Source organism: Glandiceps talaboti, chromosome 13, assembly GCF_964340395.1.
Source record: "Glandiceps talaboti chromosome 13, keGlaTala1.1, whole genome shotgun sequence".
NCBI lineage: Eukaryota > Metazoa > Hemichordata > Enteropneusta > Spengelidae > Glandiceps > Glandiceps talaboti.
Genome location: NC_135561.1, coordinates 1,975,090 through 1,994,720, shown reverse-complemented (window position 1 = coordinate 1,994,720; position 19,631 = coordinate 1,975,090). Strand labels below are relative to the sequence as shown.

The following is a 19,631-nucleotide window of genomic DNA, read 5'->3' as shown; positions in this document are numbered from 1 at the left end:
CTATGTACGTCACTCCTGTGTAGACTTTCTTTCCGAAATTTGTTTAACACCGTAATACATAATTTGTGTTTCTAAATTCATCAGATGAGTACTGCGGTTATTGATTTTAAATTACGGTTACAAATTCTGTCCCGCCGAGGTCGTATATACAGGAAGCCTTTGTATTAAACTAAGCCGCGTAATCCTACCGTAGCGAAATCTAAATCTCACAAATATATTGCCATAAGCTTTGAATTATGTTTGTACTCCTGTGATTTGATAATCCAGCTTAAAGGTGGGTTGATTTTAAATACGTTTGTTTTATACTTTTGACCGTCAGTCACTATTTATTATTCAAAATGTTATAAATACGTCATAAATATTATAAATAGCTAGCTATGTCATGATCAAAAACATATTTCTGACGCACGTAGAGTTAATTTTTTGCCATGTGAGTCGTGTAAGTTGAACGGATGAGTTCAAGGTATTTGTTGGAAGGTGGACATAGTATGTCGGTGTTTGCACAAGTTAAACACCGTACTGTAACATTCAGGGTCAATGTAATATGTCATGATACGAAAATATGACATTTAGCAGCTCTTCTTACCACGTGGGACGATGACGATGTTCAATTGTTAATAACCTTCTTTTTCTGCCGACAGTACCCGTCTTTTTGGATGTCATTGATCCTCCGAAAGTATATCACGAGAAGTTGCGAAGAAACGCAAAGCACAAACTAAACTTTATTCAGATATTTACACAGAAGTGATCGGCAAACTTATATTTGAAGATTATCAGTATGGCGACATGTGATATTACTAACGGAGTTGTCAATATTCAACCATCTAAATCACCGCACCCAGTCGGACTAGACGACGGTTCCTCGAAGCATGACCCAAACTCCAAGGATGCAACCTCCACATCCGGGACAGTGTCACAGATGGACGAGACAGACTCGTTATTTTGCGGGTGGTTTAACATCAGACCGAACTGGTTACAAGTTTTCAACACAGCACCATGGCTAGCTTTGACAATATCGTTACTAATGTTCGTACAGGGTATGGGCGTCAGTGGATTTGCCTTCGTCAGCTTGACATCCATTGAAACACGGTTCCAGTTGCCTAGCGTCGGGACGGGACTTATTCTCAGCTCCTACGATCTGACTGCGCTTATCTGCCTCCCCTTTGTTTCCTTCTTCGGAGCATCTTCGAATAAACCCCGATTACTTGGAATATGTACGGTAATCCTAGGATTTGGTTTCTTTTTGTGGACTCTCCCTCATTTTATGAGTGGAACTTACGAGTATCTTAGTTATGGAGAAGGGTACGAGACAATTTGTCATGTCGATGCTAATTATACTTTTTACGAAGATTGCCACGATGACTGGACATCTTTGTCCAACTTCTTCTTCTTATTTGTGTTCGCTCAAATAGTTGTCGCTATTGGTGCTTCCCCTATTTACAATGTTGGACTGGCTCTTGTTGATGAGAATGTGAGTACCAAAAATTCTGGATGGTACGTAGGTGAGTAATCCCTTCAATGTTATTCTAAAAATGTCGACAATCCCAAAAAAAGTGACACAAATAATTCCCGTTAATGGGTTTCATGTATGTAAATATATACAATCTATCCAAATCGTTGTCTGTGTGTTACTGTTAAAATGTTACAGACAAGGAAAATGTACACGTGTAGATTTATGACAATGTCGAAATCCCTATCAAAACACAGCACACAAGTTTCAATGTAATAAATGTGATCAGAAAGAATACAATCCTATAACGGGGAAACCTGTTTCATCATGCGATATACTTAGATATTATTCCCAATATTTTTCTTCGTTCAGTCAAGGAAATACTGGGGACCTAAGGGGCCTTGTCACTACGAGTTGCGGGACTCGTAGTGACAACACCCTTATGCCACGAGTATTTTCCGGTATCAATTGACTACTGTAAGATGGTTACTAGCACATGAAGTACCCCGTATGTCGGCCACAATTCGACCACTTTCAAAATGTGTCAATCAATGCATGAAATGGATGGAACGTTGTGAAACCGATAAGACGGGATAACGAGAGTAGCCTGATTAGAATTCTTTCCATGCTACAGAATTTAAGATCGATTTTATTACAAAAATGGCGGGATTCCTTACTTATTTGACAACCGCGGTTTAATAAATTTCAGATAAAACAGACCGAATTATTTTACATCTTGCGATTTCTTTAGAAGTCGAGAGACAGAGGGGATTCTTCTATAACGACATTTTCAAATTTCAAAAATTGATTGCAATGTATGCTGTTCCTTTTTCTTGTTTACATTAGTCATGGTACATATTTTATCGATAAGTGACATGTTTTATTTTCTGTTTCTACCCTAAGGTATTACTCACGCCTTTGCTGTGTTAGGTCCAGTAACTGGATTCATTCTTGGTGCTGTCTTTCTGTCCATCTATACTGACTTGTTACTAATAGATAGGTAAGCTCCACCCAGTTCGAGGCAATTTTATTCATTTTGCAAACAAATTTAATTATTTCAATGATGTATGAAAATTAACGTGCTTTTTTCATCTAGGCTACTCATGGCTACATTGTTGTCATTTGATTTCACGTAGGTATGACTTTCGACTTATTGCACAAGTAGTTTATTCTATTTTACTTTATTTATATTTTAAATTAATTTCCTAATCTTTATAGAATGTGTTTAACTAAATATATGTTGTTCTACATCGCAGTGTCGATTTGACCCCTGATGACCCAGCCTGGGTTGGTGCATGGTGGTTGGGTTTCTTAATCTCCTGGCTCCTAGCATGGTTGGTAGCTATACCAGTTGGTGCTTATCCTTCTGAATTACCGAGTAAGCCTTAATCTTCTTTCTACCAGGAGGGTTATTTCGTTGTTGAACTTGAGAAAAACAAATTAAGTTTCACCGATACCTCGTCCAGTAAGCATGTATTGATACGTAAGCTAGTGATACATATGTGTACCATGTGCACAGTCACGTATGAGCAGTCTTGTATGCGCGGATGACCCAGAAGAGTCGGTTTTGTAAAGTAAGACATATTTATCTAGGAACAGTGTAGTTTCTCTATATCGATATGGCCTAGACCCTTCGCCTTTGAATTCTTGATTGACCTCAAGCTGAAATCGACCAAGCAATGGTCTTACCTAGTAGCTGTTCGACAGATGACTGAAATTTTGTGAATGATACCCACCACCAGCTATATATAACTATTATACATCTCATTACATCATCAATTCATCCCATCCCTTTTTTTCTATTCTGACAGCTATTTCCAATTAAAAAATTTTTGAAGTGATTGCATGATGAGAAATATATTTTTTACTTTCAGCGAGAAAAGAGATCGAGAAAGAACGCAAGGACCTGGCCCATCAAAGTGATGAAACTAACGACTTTATGAAAACTAAAGGAACATACGGGAAAAGCTGGAAAGATTTTGGACTTGCCACAAAATATATCCTGTGTAATCCAGCTTATATGTTTATCATTCTTGCACAGTGTGCTCAAAATTTACTGCTTTCTGGCGTGGCACCTTTCATGCCAAAATTCCTAGAAAACCAATTTGCACTGACGTCAACTCAAGGCGCCTTAATCGTCGGTAAGTGTAATGTTGATATTTCCCTTCTTACATGGAAATCACGAACTGATGACACATTTTGTTACCTATTGGTGTCAGAACAAGGGTTATACATGTGATGATTTGTGGGTTTGTCGCGGTGAAACTAGGGCTTGAATGTGCGTGTTAAGTTCTCGGAATGTGCCCCAAGTGGAGATAATTTTTTTTTTAATTGTTGTTGTATAGTTTGTTTCGAATTTACCAAATTCAAATAAATATTTTTAAAAATTGAGTAAAAAATTTGAAAATATTTCTTCCATTCTTCTTTCGTTCGTTATAGGAGTGACTGCACTTCCAGGGGCCGTTGGGGGCACTGTACTAGGTGGTTGGATTATTCGACGATTTGACCTGACTGTCAGAGGCACTATCAAGTTTTGCATATTAATCGCTGTTTCGACCATTATCTTGCTTCCAGTATTTCTGATACACTGTCCACAGGATCAGATAGCTGGGGTCAAAGTACCCTATGAGGGAAACAGGTACAAGTCACCACTAGACAGTACAAATCGTGAAGGTTGTCATTCTGCCATACCAGTGAAACACTGACAAGTTTAATTTCAAACAAATATACAGCGCATTGCACGTTACTGTTCACTCATTCTGTTTGATACAACCTTATTTTATAGCTACATTTTGTCTTAAAATGAAATGAACTAATGTGCCACTATGTAGACACCAAATACAGACATAAAAACTTTGGCGTCGGCATTTCTGCGTCGAGTTGCAGCAACAAATGATTGAGCATTTCATTCAGAAATGAAGCAAGAAGTCTTGCTATATTAAGTGTAGTCTGAATGTGCAATTTCTGTAAAGGTTTCTACGTAGTTGGGCGAGTAAACAGGAACGCACTGTGTATTTTATGTTATTTGATCAAAATTGGGTACTTTTGTGAAAAGCGTAATGCACAACTATTTGAAACAGAAGGTGAACGACCTTATCGACCTTCGACATGTTCACACGAATGCTATCCAAACCACAAATCGACAAACTTGTAATCTGCAGCTTGTCGTTTCTTTCTCAATATCTAAATTCCTTGGACAAGATTTGAACCATGACCGAGTCCCAGTAAACACAACTGCATAATTGGGGACCTGGTAGAATAGAGTTTGCAAAGTGAATGTTTTAACCCTTACTTACAGATGTTGCAATGGATTGTATGTGCCGCAGGGAGTTGGGGGGAATGTAAAGGGCCGTTGTAGCACTATATATTGTATGGATTTGGAAAAGTATATCCTTTTAATCCATTTCAACGTCTGTCATTTAGAAACACAAATGTATATGCAAATGTGACCCGATGACGTCATTTTATACCAAAAATGTCGTTACTGGCTTACTTAAACGTTTTGATCTTATCAGTAAGCTTATATGAAACATTGAATATAACAATTCTAATAGCCATGATCACTGATTGAAGTTCTTCACTTTGTCACTTTCATTTATTACATAATTCTTTGTTGACGTTTTGTCATTTTTTTCTCTTTTCCCGCCCTTTTCCGAACTGTCGCTAGAACCGAGCTAGATGAAGTGAATTTGACTCACGCCTGTAATACCCATTGCCAGTGTTCAGATTCTGGTACCTATGACCCGATTTGTGGCACCAATGGTTTAGTGTACTTCGATGCTTGTTTTGCGGGATGTACGGGCACTTCTGAAGATAAAACGGTAAGTTAAAGGCACACCACTCTAGGAAATAAATGTATATTTTCATAACTTTTGAGTTTTCATCTAAATTTTGCGTGATTGCCATGAAATACCAAATTGAAAAACTACATCACCTTTATTGTTCTTACACTGGTACAGCATTGCATCATTGGACTTAACCGACATGCATGTTCTTAGGTTGCGCACTGAATCATTACTCCTCAGTGCTTACTTCTTTTAGATAAATCGTCATGAATATTCAGTGTGCTATCAATGAATATGTATGACTGTTAAGTCCCATGAAGTAACAGTTGATCAATGTGAGAACAATAGACTCTGAGGTGAAACAGAGTTGTTCCAATTTGAAATAATAAAATCACTCTCCAGAGCCCAAAGTTTATGACAATACATTTATTTCCTGGAGTGGCGTTCCATTTGAAAGCAACGACATCTCTGTCTTCAGAAATTGTCAGATTCTTGTGTTTCATTGTTATAGTCAATGCCATCGTTGCGAACAAAAATTATAAAAATCTTTTTACCTGTTGGTTTACTCAACTTTGAAATCTTGTAAAGAAACCCTGCTGCAATTCACATGTGGTCGGCCATCTTGTAAAGAAACCCTACTCACTACAATTGACATGTGGTCGGCCATCTTGTAAAGAAACCCTACTCACTGCAATTGACATGTGGTCGGCCATCTTGTAAAGGAACCCTACTACAAATTGACATGTGGTCGGCCATCTTGTAAAGAAACCCTACTCACTACAATTGACATGTGGTCGGCCATCTTGTAAAGAAACCATACTCACTACAATTGACATGTGGTCGGCCATCTTGTAAAGAAACCCTACTCACTGCAATTGACATGTGGTCGGCCATCTTGTAAAGGAACCTTACTACAAATTGACATGTGGTCGGCCATCTTGTAAAGAAACCCTACTCACTACAATTGACATGTGGTCGGCCATCTTGTAAAGAAACCATACTCACTACAATTGACATGTGGTCGGCCATCTTGTAAAGAAACCATACTCACTACAATTGACATGTGGTCGGCCATCTTGTAAAGAAACCATACTCACTACAATTGACATGTGGTCGGCCATCTTGTAAAGAAACCATACTCACTACAATTGACATGTGGTCGGCCATCTTGTAAAGAAACCCTATTCACTACAATTGACATGTGGTCGGCCATCTTGTAAAGAAACCCTACTCACTACAATTGACATGTGGTCGGCCATCTTGTAAAGAAACCCTACTCACTACAATTGACATGTGGTCGGCCATCTTGAATAGCTCCTACACATTTTATACAATCCTTGTCTTGACACTCTGTACTAAAGACACGAAATAGGCCTGACTGGTCTTTCCTTTAGGTTTAAGAATAACTGATACAGACTTGGGGTGAGGCAATTTGAGATCTCCAACTTCGTATAATTTACAGAACCTTTAACATCCATTCTCTTCACAGCAATATTACGATTGTTCGTGTATTCAAAGTACTAACAATACTGGATCGGACTTACCGAATACTCAATCCCCGGATGCAATCTCCGGAAAATGTGACGTTGACTGCTGGCAGCTACCACTTTTCGTTATATTATTCTTTATTGTCATGTTACTTGGTTTCTGCATTCTGACACCCTACAAGTATCTTACGCTAAGGTAAGGCGAATCATGGTGCGATACTATGTGTACATACATACATACATACATACATACATACATACATACATACATACATACATACATACATACATACATACATACATACATACATACATACATACACACACACACATACATACATACATACATACATACATACATACATACATACACACATACATACAGACACACATACAGACACACACACACATAGACACAGACACACATACATACATACATACATACATACATACATACATACATACATACATACACACACACACACACATACACACATACATACATACATACATACATACATACATACATACATACATACATACATACATACATACATACATACATACATACATACACACGAATGAATGAATGAAGGAATTAATTAATGGATGGATGGGTGGATGCATAGAATACACTATACTATACTATACTATACTATACTATACTATACTATACTATACTATACTATACTATACTATACTATACTATACTATACTATACTATACTATACTATACTATACTATACTTTACTATACTATAATTTGGTTATCTGACTCTCTTCACAGGTGTGTCGTCGACAGTCAACGTTCGTATGCACTGGGAATGTCGGCAGTGTTTAATAAACTTTTTGGTGAGTAAATAAAGCACACCTATACGGGTATGTACTCTATATTCAAATGTGTCACTTCAGTTTTCTGTATGGAAACTTTTAAATTCAACAGTATGACCCGTTAACACAACTACTGACTAAATTCAATAATTACAGGAATTGTTTTAATATCTTTTCTTCACAGGATCTGTACCTGGGCCGGTTTTATTTGGTGTAATCATCGACACCTCGTGTCTGTACTGGCAGACAACGTGTGACACACGTGGCAGTTGTTGGATCTACGACAACAAACAGTTCGGTTTGAAATTTTTCGCAGTTGGCGAATTATTCATGTTTCTGGTGGTGATATTCTTCGTTTTGGCGCACATCTTTTACAAACCACCCCCAGATGAATCTGTTGACAGTGGAGGAGAAGAAGTAACAATACAACAAACTATGTCTCGGGATCAACTAAATACAGTCATGAAGGGAACAAACAGTGATGTATGTTTGATCGGTTATTCCAAACACAACTTGGATGATAATTTCACTGTTTTTTAAAGTTCACAGGTCGTGCAGTACGCATGTCTGGATAAAGTAACTGGTTTCTGCATGTCGACAAACATGAAGCGATCATGTCAACTCTTACCATTCCTAAGTTCCGACCATAATGTTAACATTATGGTCTTTGGCTTATTTGCATGACGTCAGATGTCATCTGGCGACAAAATTTTTTCCCCAATCATGGAAATTTCAGCTCAGAAAGAAAAGTTTCATTTTCGAGACCTTTAATAGTTACTGGCTAGGTCTTCGTAGCGTTGGACTCCAAGGTTTGTGTCTGTGAAGGGACGACTGCTGCACGGGTTCCCCTCGTCGTGGCATTATGCTTCGTCACAGACAGTTGGAGGGAGACACTTCACTAACATAATTTTACTTTCAAATCTCTTAATGTAAAACGTGGTTCGCCACTGAGCTTGAACCTGGCGTCTTTTGACTTCATCTTTGATTTCCTTGTGTTACATATCAAAGTTTGCCATTTTCGTCAACTTTTGGACTCAAAGAATTTCTGTAACATGTCACGTGTGTTATAGTGCTAGCAATAGAGTCACTATCGTGTATTGTCCTGATCTGCAAGACGTAGAATTTGTGCTTATTAGCGAGTGATCTCTTTGCAGTTCTGCAGGGGAGAAAATCGAGGTTTCTTAGGTGAGAGACTGAACGAATTATTGGATGACATTCTGACAAGCTAGAGCATATCTTTCGTAGTACGTTTTTTGACGGTGCTGTAAAGAGACCCGTTTGTTTACGACAATGCCGTAAAGAGGCCCGTGGTTTGACGATGATGATCGGATGAATGTTTGCCATTAGCTCAGTATAGTTACGAGGAGTTTCCTCCGATTTGCGTTATAGTGCTTATTAGTATAGTATTTAATAATAAATGTTTACTTTTAAATTTAAGATGTCTTTTTTCTTCCATATAACCTGTATTTCAGGATTGAACACTCTCCATTATTTCTATAGTATGTGAGTCGCTCAGCGATTATTTCCGGCTCGTTCAAAAAGATATTAAACGAATGTATATACAGCATATGCATCATTTTTGCGTCACTTAACATATTACTGAAGCTCTTTATAAGGTCCATTCCGATTGGTTAGAAAACAAAGGAAAGAAGCACAGCTGTTGGCTGTATTGTTAATGAGTGATAGAGAATATGCATATTTTCCAATTACTGGCAACCTTGTAATAGCTTCACATTGGCCCAAATATGAAGCTGTCCTTTTAGTTATGTAACTTAAAATAACGTTAGTTATTGAATAATAATATATGATTATATTTTAAAATTATATATGTGTATATATATACACATACATACATGTATACACATAGGAATACATTTATACCCACACAGACAGATATAGACAGACAGACATACATACATACATACATACATACATACATACATACATACATACATACATACATACATACATACATACATACATACATACATGCATGCACGCACGCACGCACACAACACACACACACCTACCTACCTACCTACCTACCTACCTACCTACCTACCTACATACATACATACATACATACATACATACATACATACATACATACATACGTCACAATCGCCCGTCTATTCCCCAGCCGATCAGACCATCGGCCATAGACAGAGCTGTGCAAATTTACCTTTGGTTCCCGCTGCTGAGTTATATTGGAGCGCGTCCTCGCCGTGGGGTTAATGTCCCACGCCACAGGATGCGAATAAAACGATAACTAATCGCCTACAATCCAACACATCAGCCGTACTTTATTCTCCGTCATCAAAGCACTACAGTTCACAGGTTTGCAATACCAGACCTTACATACTACGGTCTGCATACTACAACTAACCGGACCTCACAACACACCGGTTCGCACTACTCGACGGTTCACGCTCAACTCTCCGTAAAACTACAAACCACATGTAAACCTGGGTATTTCCCGCTCAAACTGGCTACAATGTTACTAACTGTCCGGAGGTGACGTAGTTCTTCTGAATTGGTCCAGAAATAGTGAAAATGACCCAGCTCCACGAAGCAAAAGTACTAGCTGTCCCAATAACATGCTTTGGGTCTAACAAACAGTAATATGGTAACTACTAAACTACTAAACATACTTTACGAGGTGGCGGCTCGTACCGTCACACATACATACATACATACATACATACATACATACATACATACATACATACATACACACATACACACATACACACATACATACATACATACATACATACATACATACATACATACATACATACATACATACATACATACATACATACATACATACATACATACATATGTCACAGATGACATATTTATATTTTCAGTAAACTTAATATTTTAACAACATCGCATGTCCTAGTTTGACTGAAAGGTCAATAGACTGTCTCCAGGATATTGGATTCAGACCACACAGGATTCCAAGCATACTCGAATACATGAGACGACAGTCTGCATTTCATAAATATCTAGGATTCATAGTGATCATTCATCAATGTTTTAAGAATACTTTTAGGGCATGATCACGCCCAGAAATAATTATTTGGCCATTGGCCATGCGTTATGTAAATTTAGACTTTAAGGACGTCACAATAAAGCACACTTGGAACTGACAGGCACTCAGTCTGGGTAGGGAAACTTTGCTTCGCGGGAAGTCAATGAACGAGGCACTATGCTGGGTGCTTGCCTTGATTTCCAATGTAGATCTTTAAACACTGTGTGTAGTCTGAGCTAATTCCCTTTAAAGTTCAAGTGTGATCCTGGTACGTACATACAGAAGTTGAGTCAGATATGAGATATGAGAGTGATTCGGGTGTTATTACTTGGTCTATCAGCTGTGTGCGAAGATCAGTAGTAATACATACATACATACATACATACACACATACATACATACACACATACACCGACCTAATTAATAGAGCTTGGAATATGGGTTACAAACACTGGTATTAATAATGTTATAAGAATAAAACATTCTCATAAACATTCTCATGTCTTGTATAAATCTAAATGTCATGGATTAAAATATGGAGTTTGAGAACTTTACAGTGTTATCTGTTATAATGTTGATATTAATAAAATCATTTGTATCCTTCGCCTTTCTTTGATGATGAAATATTACTCCAGGCAAAATGGTCAGTAGAAAAATAATGGTACTGAAATTATTTTAGAAAGTTTACTGGGAATATATATTTACAGTTTCCTTCACTCCATGCAACGGTTTTAAAAGTTAAAATCACAAACTAAAACTGAAACAAGATGTTGCCATGTTCGACAAATATCTAACACTGTCACATTTTATCATACTAACACTGCTACATTTTATTGTCTGCCTGGACAAATATCATACTAACACTGCTACATTTTATCATACTAACACTGTCACATTTTATCATACTAACACTGCTACATTTTATTGTCTGCCTGGACAAATATCATACTAACACTGCTACATTTTATCATACTCACTGCTACATTTTATCGTTTGGGTGGACAAATATATTAACACTGCTACATTTTATCGTTTGGCTGGACAAATATTTATTTATTCAGGTAAACCAACGGGCATAAAGCCCATTTACAAGCACCTTTAAACACTTGTCACCCAAGAAGTCCAGTGAGGGCCATCCCTCATGGGTTCAGTGTTAATGCAGGAGGAAACCGGAGTACCCGGGGAAAATCTGCGTTGTTCGGTAGAGTCAAACTGAACGATACTCTTCTTACTTACAGAGTGGTAAATTTAATCGAACCCCGACCGCAGTGTAAGAGGCAAGTGGTTTAACCACTTGGCCACCGACAACCCATATCATACTAACACTGCTACATTTTATCATACTAACACTGCTACATTTTATCATACTAACACTGCTACATTTTATTGTCTGGCTCAATACAAACCTTACCAACAGTCTTATTTTTTTTCGAATTCAAGTTGACAATGATGTATATACAGTGATATGCGATAGTGTGTGTGTGTGTGTGTGTGTGTGTGCGCGCGCGCTGGGGTGCATATGTGTACCATGTCTGAAGTTTGTTTGAGTAATATAAGCCAGAAAGTAACTTCTAAATTTCAAAGTAACTATAAACAAATAATTCATAAAATCTAATCCAATCCAAAAAAATCTTATTTGTCATGGTCCTAGAATAATTCACAGTTTCTATTTTCAAATGGAACTGTTCACAAATTATTTTTATCTGATTAATTATATAAATGTGTATATCAAATGTGATGAAAAATTAGAATGAATTTTTACACTAGTAACAATGTTCTTTTTTGGCAACATTTTACATGATTACATGATTTCTCTCCACGTTTTCCTTTGTAAGGCCAAAAAAAAAAAATATGTCTGGTTCTGGTCAGCGCGCGCGTGCCCTGAATACCCCCGCGTCGATCCTTTTTTTTCCGATAATTTTTGCTTTCCCGTTCCTTATTTACAATTCCCCGTCGATCAACACTGTATGCAAGGCTAGCGGAAAAAATTTAACTCGTGTGATGGCGCACTTCTATTTGGTAACGGGTACCCTTTTCTTCTAGTACTGTTGCATACCCATAATCCCCCGTACGATATGTGTACGTAATATGTACGATGAGCGTGGTTGATGGGAATCACGGGAAATAGTGTGTTCACTGTGCTAGGTGGTAAACCGCTCACATGTTTCGAAAATGTCAGAAGTTTGAGTACGTCGTGAGCAATCGAAATGTTGATATCAATTCAGCTGACTTTCGAGGTGTTCTTAGTTCTGGTGATCGTTTCGTTCTGCCTTCTGAATACAAAGATTTTCCTGTAGCGTAAGCAGTTAGCTCTGGATGTATGCGCTACGATGTTCGACACGTCTTTCCATCTGCGATGAGTTGGAAAGACGTGTCAAACATCGTACCGTATACAGACTGCGTATCAGACTGATGATGGACGGTGCTCGAAAGAAAACACTGCCTCCTCTACGTCCGTTGGACAGACCTATTTCTCGTTATTTAACGTTGCAAGTTGCACAATGACATTATACAGTGGTTGCAAGGCAAGACTCATTATCTTGGATGGGATTATAACTGCAAATCGGGATTATAACTGCAAATCACTGGGCGATAAGATAAATTTGTAAATGTGACTAGTGATGCCCTGATGGATGATTGATCCGCATCGTATAAAACTTGCCATACAACAGTGCCAACTTCCAGAGTTGTATGACATCTTCCGAGAGCATGTAAAGTGTCAAAAATGTGTATTTACTAATTTGCCAAAAAAAAAAAAAATTAGGAAAAAAAAAAAAAACGCGCGTCGTCGCACCACTTTAGAAAGTTTACCCTGACCAGAACCAGATTTTTATTTTTTTTTGGCCTAACAATCAAACATACAGCAGTTTTTTATTTAAAATGTATGTGGTTACATAAATATGGATTCTGAACTGCGAGTACGATCTTACAGTACAGTATTTACAGACTTGAAATGTTGTACGAGCAAAGCCGTCACAAAACATTTCTATATCTTGTAATATATAAAAAAAAAATGCTGAAATTTAATTAGAATTGACATGATGCCGTAATTCCTTTAATGTCTCTTATTGGAAACTCAACTTTCGATCTGTCTCTCCTCTCATCTTCATTTCCCGGTGCGTTACCAATATGGATATGTACATGTTCAATATTCACTTGCTGAGGTCTATTTGGATCTGATATTTGAGATTTTAGAGGTATCACTTGACTGTCATCAGTTGTGGGTATGTCAGAGGTTGGCGAGCCACCATGCAGGTTCCTACTTCCGGAATTTCTATTTCTTTCGCACACTGCCTCGTATATCATAAAGCATGACACTATACCCATGGACATAGCTGCAGGTAACAGTGGAAACCCCAAGTATTTACTAGATACATCTATCGAAGGAATAAAAAAAGAACAATTTTTTAGATTATGAGTTTGATAGCTTACGTGTCACATCTATGCTTTTCTTGAACACAACAACTTCTTACCTCCGATTAACTGTTAAAAACTTCCAATTCTTACCTCCAATTGGCAGACCAACAAGAGCTCCAGCACCTAATAACGGTAGAATTGAACCCAGGGAGGTTGTCCTTCCAACATCATCAGTTGAGTATTCAACGTAAACGAATGCTAGTGGAAAATACATTCCACTAAAAACTCCAACCGAACCAAATGTAATAAAATATTCTGTGAAACTATCGGCAAAATAACTACCAATGGCTGTGATCGTAGTCAATATTACGACGATAAGAAATGTAAATAGCACAAACTGTTTTTCGTATTCCGGAGTCAATCTGCGTAAGGAACCCGTTCCATGGAATAACTGTCCGAATATCATGGCACCAGCACATGCTATGAACAATGTTTCTGTGTCTCTAAGGTTATAGGTCATCGTATTTGTTTGATTCATCATTGCCATGGTTTCTGTTGATTCCATCACTTTCGGAAGGTGTGTGATAAGATTGCTGTGAGCGACACCAACGAAAAACATTATTCCGACCAACACGAAGCGTTTTTCCTCATAGTAAACACGTTTCAGTATCTCCGAAAATTTGATGCCACCATAGTCAAATTTCCCGAGTGACCGCAAAAACATCGCCGGAATTAGTAACTGGATGTCCATACATGCCATAATCGTGAAAATGCTTCGACGACCATATATTTTTGACGTATGTTTAAAAATTGGCGGGAAAACCAACATGCCAACACTCAGTCCGATGAACGCTATGGCATTAAAGAAAACTCGCCGTCGACTTTTGAAGCAATCATGTAGAATTCCTAGATTTGGTGTCAGAATGAGTCCATATCCAAACCCTGAAAATAATAAAAAACGGGACAAGTCAGTGAAAAGAGATGTTTTCACGGTTTAGCAAACAGTAAAAGCAGGGCTTGGCAAGTCACTCGGGTTTACGAAAAGTGATTTATCACAATTAAATTGGAGAAAAACAATCATAGCAATGTAATGTATAATTTAATTTAAAATGCGATATATAAATACTGATCACATTATAACACTTGTTAAAACCTACCAGTAACTCCTCCATACGTGAAACAAAGTAATCCAACACTCTTTGCAAACGCTGAGAAAACAAGTCCTGTTGTTGACAGAACAACACCAACGGACATCACCACACGAGGAGAAAGTTTTTTTGTCGTTACACAACGAAGACATTTGTATGTGTTTGCCAAGTAACTCGCCAGAGGAGGGACTGCGCCTGTCAGTGTAGAGAACAAAGATGAAATCAATTTGTCATGGGTACGGGTAGTGGCGCATATTAATATGTCTAGCCACTGAGCCAAGAGTTATACTTTTGCCACGTTACGAGTTAAACTTTACATTCATTCATTCGTGATGATTTATCTATTTCGTTCCGCTGTACAATTTACAGCCTCGATGTCGGGGCCCACAAAATATGACGAATACAATTGACTCTAACTCTGACAAACTATACATCTTTAAGTTTGACCATTTTATCAAACATTTCACCTTCACAAGCTATACGTATCAAGACATTTGAATTATGCTTTAAAGGAATCATTTTTGCGGTGCTCTTTAACTTTTGACCGTCACATAAAGTATTGGATTATCCACAAATTTGCCATGATGCCTTTTATATAAAATATGATGACATTTATATACATAAAGCTCTATAAATTGTGCCAACACATAAAGTGTCCGAAAATGAGAATTAGCCAAAACCATGTATTTACCATACCTGTTACATACAGTACGATGATATTTATATACACAATCCATTTAGGGTCCACTGACTGTGTCTTATCATATTTGTGATGGAATATCCGTAGTTCGTTGATAAATGGCCACATTCCATAGTTTAACCCAACACAAATGAAGATTACTACGAAAGCACTTACAACTGTAAACACTTTCCTTCCCAAGGGTGGCTCGTCTTGTCTTTTCCTATAAAAGAAATCATTGTTATTCTAGGCAAGGCCAACAACAACAAAATTGATAACGCTTAATTTCAAATTAGGGTGGATTGGTAGGATATTTTTTTTATCTTCGAGGATCTGTCCAATGTTCTCGTCCTATTAATACAGATGTCAACAGAGACTTCTCAGTGATCTAATCTCGATACGCAGACGACACTGTGTGATACGCTGTATTCCACCATGTTGTTTTGATCACACAAGACAATGGCGTCTTCAAATCTCACTATTTCTTGCGTAGCTCAATTTTTTTTCCAATTTTCGATAATATTTTCGAATTACAAAAAATATTTAGGGTGGCAGTTTAAAACTAGGTTGGGTCGGGTTACCAGAACCAAACATTTTTTTTGCCTAAGTAAACTAGTATACATGACATACACATCAGAAATATGTCATGTAAACTTTTTCTGTTACTTTGCTCAGGAAAACTCCAACCTATTGTCAGTTAAAATTAAGGGAAACAAGTAGAGCCTGAGGTCTCCATAATAAAGGTCAAAGTGTTATCAAAATTAGAATCCAATATGGCCGCCGAATAACGAAAAACGAGACAATGAACCTCCACGTTTCTTTTATTATTTCATAAGGACCAGCAAGAAATTTCATATGGCAAAGATTTTGGAAGAATTGGAGAACTTTGATTTTCATGGAAATTTGTCCCGAGGTGCATTCTGCATTAATTAACGACCATACAAAGGCATTTCACCCACATATGTATATCGGACGAGTGGCAACCAATAAACTCTAACCGAAAGTTCACCCCAACGACAATATGGCATAGTAAGATTGATAGGACGTTCGGCTATTGATTTATACCAATCATTGAATTATCACCTACATAGCTTCTGACTGATTTATTTCTATTGATGACTATGACTTAAACATATCACGTGATGTCTAGCAACTTAACTGGTGAGCTCTCACAAATGGTATTCAGATGTGATATACATGTAGAAAAATAACACCATGACATGGATATAATTTATTGTGTTAGTATCAATAAATTCGATAATAAACGCCACACACTGCAGAGTTTCGGTTACCAAGCGCCTGTAGTCAGTGTGTATAAGTTTGTGTATGTATTGTAATTTGAACTCTGATTTCTCTCGAAATGGCGTCCTAGTTAGAATTCTAACTCTGAGCTTTTACAACTATTAATAGACCGTTATGAGTACAAAGTGAAACCAAATGTACGTACGTACGTATGTAACCCCGCCTCTCGTTGGATAATGTATAATGGTATGTGTGTAACATCATGACCACTGTCTGACTGATGAGATGAATTTACCAAGAGATAAATCAAGTAAAATATAATAAACACAGCATTGCATGACAGGAAAGAAGGGCCTTAATTCATGCATATAACTAGTTCGAGCCAGTTTTTAATGGGTATGACTTCTTACTTTGTCAGCTGTGGCGGCTGTTGCTGCTGATCAATCATCTCTTGATCCTCTTCAGTAATGTCTGTCAAGGTTGGCATGTTAAGATCGCGTTCTTCTGACACACTATAACTGTCGGTTAGTCTTGTTGTTATTTCATACCTTTGAACACTCTTCTTCTCGTTGGTTCACAATTCATTCACTGTTTACAAAATATAGACCATGTCATCTTTAGGTCTGAGTTTATGCAATAAATGAAATGAGAGACTAAGGGCTGACCTTAGAATGACCTATGACGTTTATTGTGATTATATTGACATGTAATAACTTAAGACACTCAACATACGGAGAAAGTAAACACATACGTAATAATCATACTTTTCCCTGCTCGATCGGAAAACCGACCCCCCCCCCCCAAAGGAAATGACCACACCCATAATATTAATTTTAAAAAAACCAAGATTGTACGATCGAGAAGCCTAGTTCCTCTTTGTAACGTGTCCTAAGATGGACGGGTAAAATTCGCCTCATATAGTATCCGTTTACGTCTCGCAACTTTAAATATAGACCTACGTATAGACCACATTGACTGCATATCGACCTACATATAGACCACATTGACTGCATATCGTATGTGTGTTTAACTCGGAGCATACAAACTTGTAGAAAGTCCAAAATTAAGGCAACATATGTAACATACTAATAATAACAACGGGTGTGATTGTAATAATCTTAGCTTCGAACATTTACGTAAACAACATGGTATCTTTGCCGTCCTAGTTTTTGACGCGACGAGACATACACATAAAGGTTGATATGGTAATATAAAAACTGTATCTCTCCTTATACCTCCATGACTACACATACCTTCTCCACCTGTTGATTTGTAGGTGTAAGTCTTACTTGAACTGTTTTGGCTATGTAGGGCCTACAATTCATGAATGTCCACTGTACGTAGCCTCAGAGCAGTTTGGTGGTCTGAGATCGAGTGCGCAACACAAACCGTAAAGAGTCGCAAAACGAAAGTTGTGTACGAAAAGTTGACCCTAATGTTAACCTTTGTAGGCCAGATGCTTTGTAAGAGAGCTTTGTTTATTGGATAGGTATTGAATATTTTATGACAGTATACGACACTAGTCATGCGTGGTCAGTGGATTAGCATAGTCTTTCAGCATATAGTCTCACAGACTCGACAAGATTTAAGGCTAATCAAGCGTGAAGTACCTACACGCATATATGAGACGTGGATTTGAAGGGTTCATCATATTTAGACAATAATTTGTTGTTGTTCACTTTCGTTTTCTTCTACCTTTCGTTTATGTGCCTCCCTTCTCTTTCAGACTAGACTATTAGCTTGATTAGTTGGTTTGTTTCGATTATATCCTTGAATGTTGAGAGGACATGGCCGAAATCAACTAAGTATGCGATATCTCTCCCTCAAACAGTAGGTTTCTTAATGTTTTTACTTTGATTTTCTGGTAGAATGATAGAGCAGTAATCTACGTAATCAGTAATCTGTCCATTTGTAGGCAAATAGTTTGAACTTTCCCAGGACGTTCGTCTCTCGGTTATAACGACCAGGTCCCGTCGATGTAGACTGGTGTTTTTTATGCTTTCTGTTATCATGTTCAGAAAGTAGACTTACCAATTTAAAAGCATCTTTTGACAACTATTGATGATTTATTAACAACGGGCTAATGTATGTTGTGTACACCTACAGGGGGTGTACGTTGGAAGTTAGAGTTGCACAATCAATCTCTGAATCAGTCAATAGTAACCAGGCTATACTGTATGTTGTATACACCTACAGGGGGTGTGCACGTTGAAAGTTATATTCGCACAATCAATCTCTGAATCAGTCAAGAGTAACCAGGCTATACTGTATGTTGTGTACACCTACAGGGTGTATGTACGTTGGAAGCTAGAGTCAGTCAATAGTAACCTAGTCTTTGAAATGTTTTAAAGTCATAGCCAAGGCAGTAGAACACTACTACCAATGTGTGATATTCCCCCGAATAAACTCTATCAGCGGACGCAATATATCATGGAAGCAATCAAAAAAGTATTGGTCAATTTAGAGTGGTGTGCACGGTCGGGGAGGGGGTGGGTGGGGGGGGGGGCTGTGTGATTGCATTGATATCAATTCTATCTCGTCGTTTATTTACAGTGTATGCGAATAATTATAGCAGGTTATATATACCATGGGTGCAGGAGAAAGTCAAGAAAA

The 19,631-nt window shown here is 37.7% G+C and overlaps 1 protein-coding gene across 1 annotated transcript; it reads left to right on the top strand.

The window, feature by feature from the left end:
* The first annotated feature begins 747 nt into the window (after positions 1-747).
* Positions 748-9,076, top strand: LOC144444767 (solute carrier organic anion transporter family member 4C1-like). The gene is made up of 9 exons (XM_078134297.1): positions 748-1,502; positions 2,354-2,450; positions 2,707-2,828; positions 3,325-3,591; positions 3,890-4,088; positions 5,118-5,271; positions 6,725-6,918; positions 7,509-7,573; positions 7,737-9,076. Exons 1-9 carry the CDS (start codon positions 779-781, stop codon positions 8,090-8,092), a joined length of 2,178 nt encoding a protein of 725 aa, XP_077990423.1. The 5' UTR covers positions 748-778; the 3' UTR covers positions 8,093-9,076.
* The last annotated feature ends 10,555 nt before the right edge of the window (positions 9,077-19,631 follow it).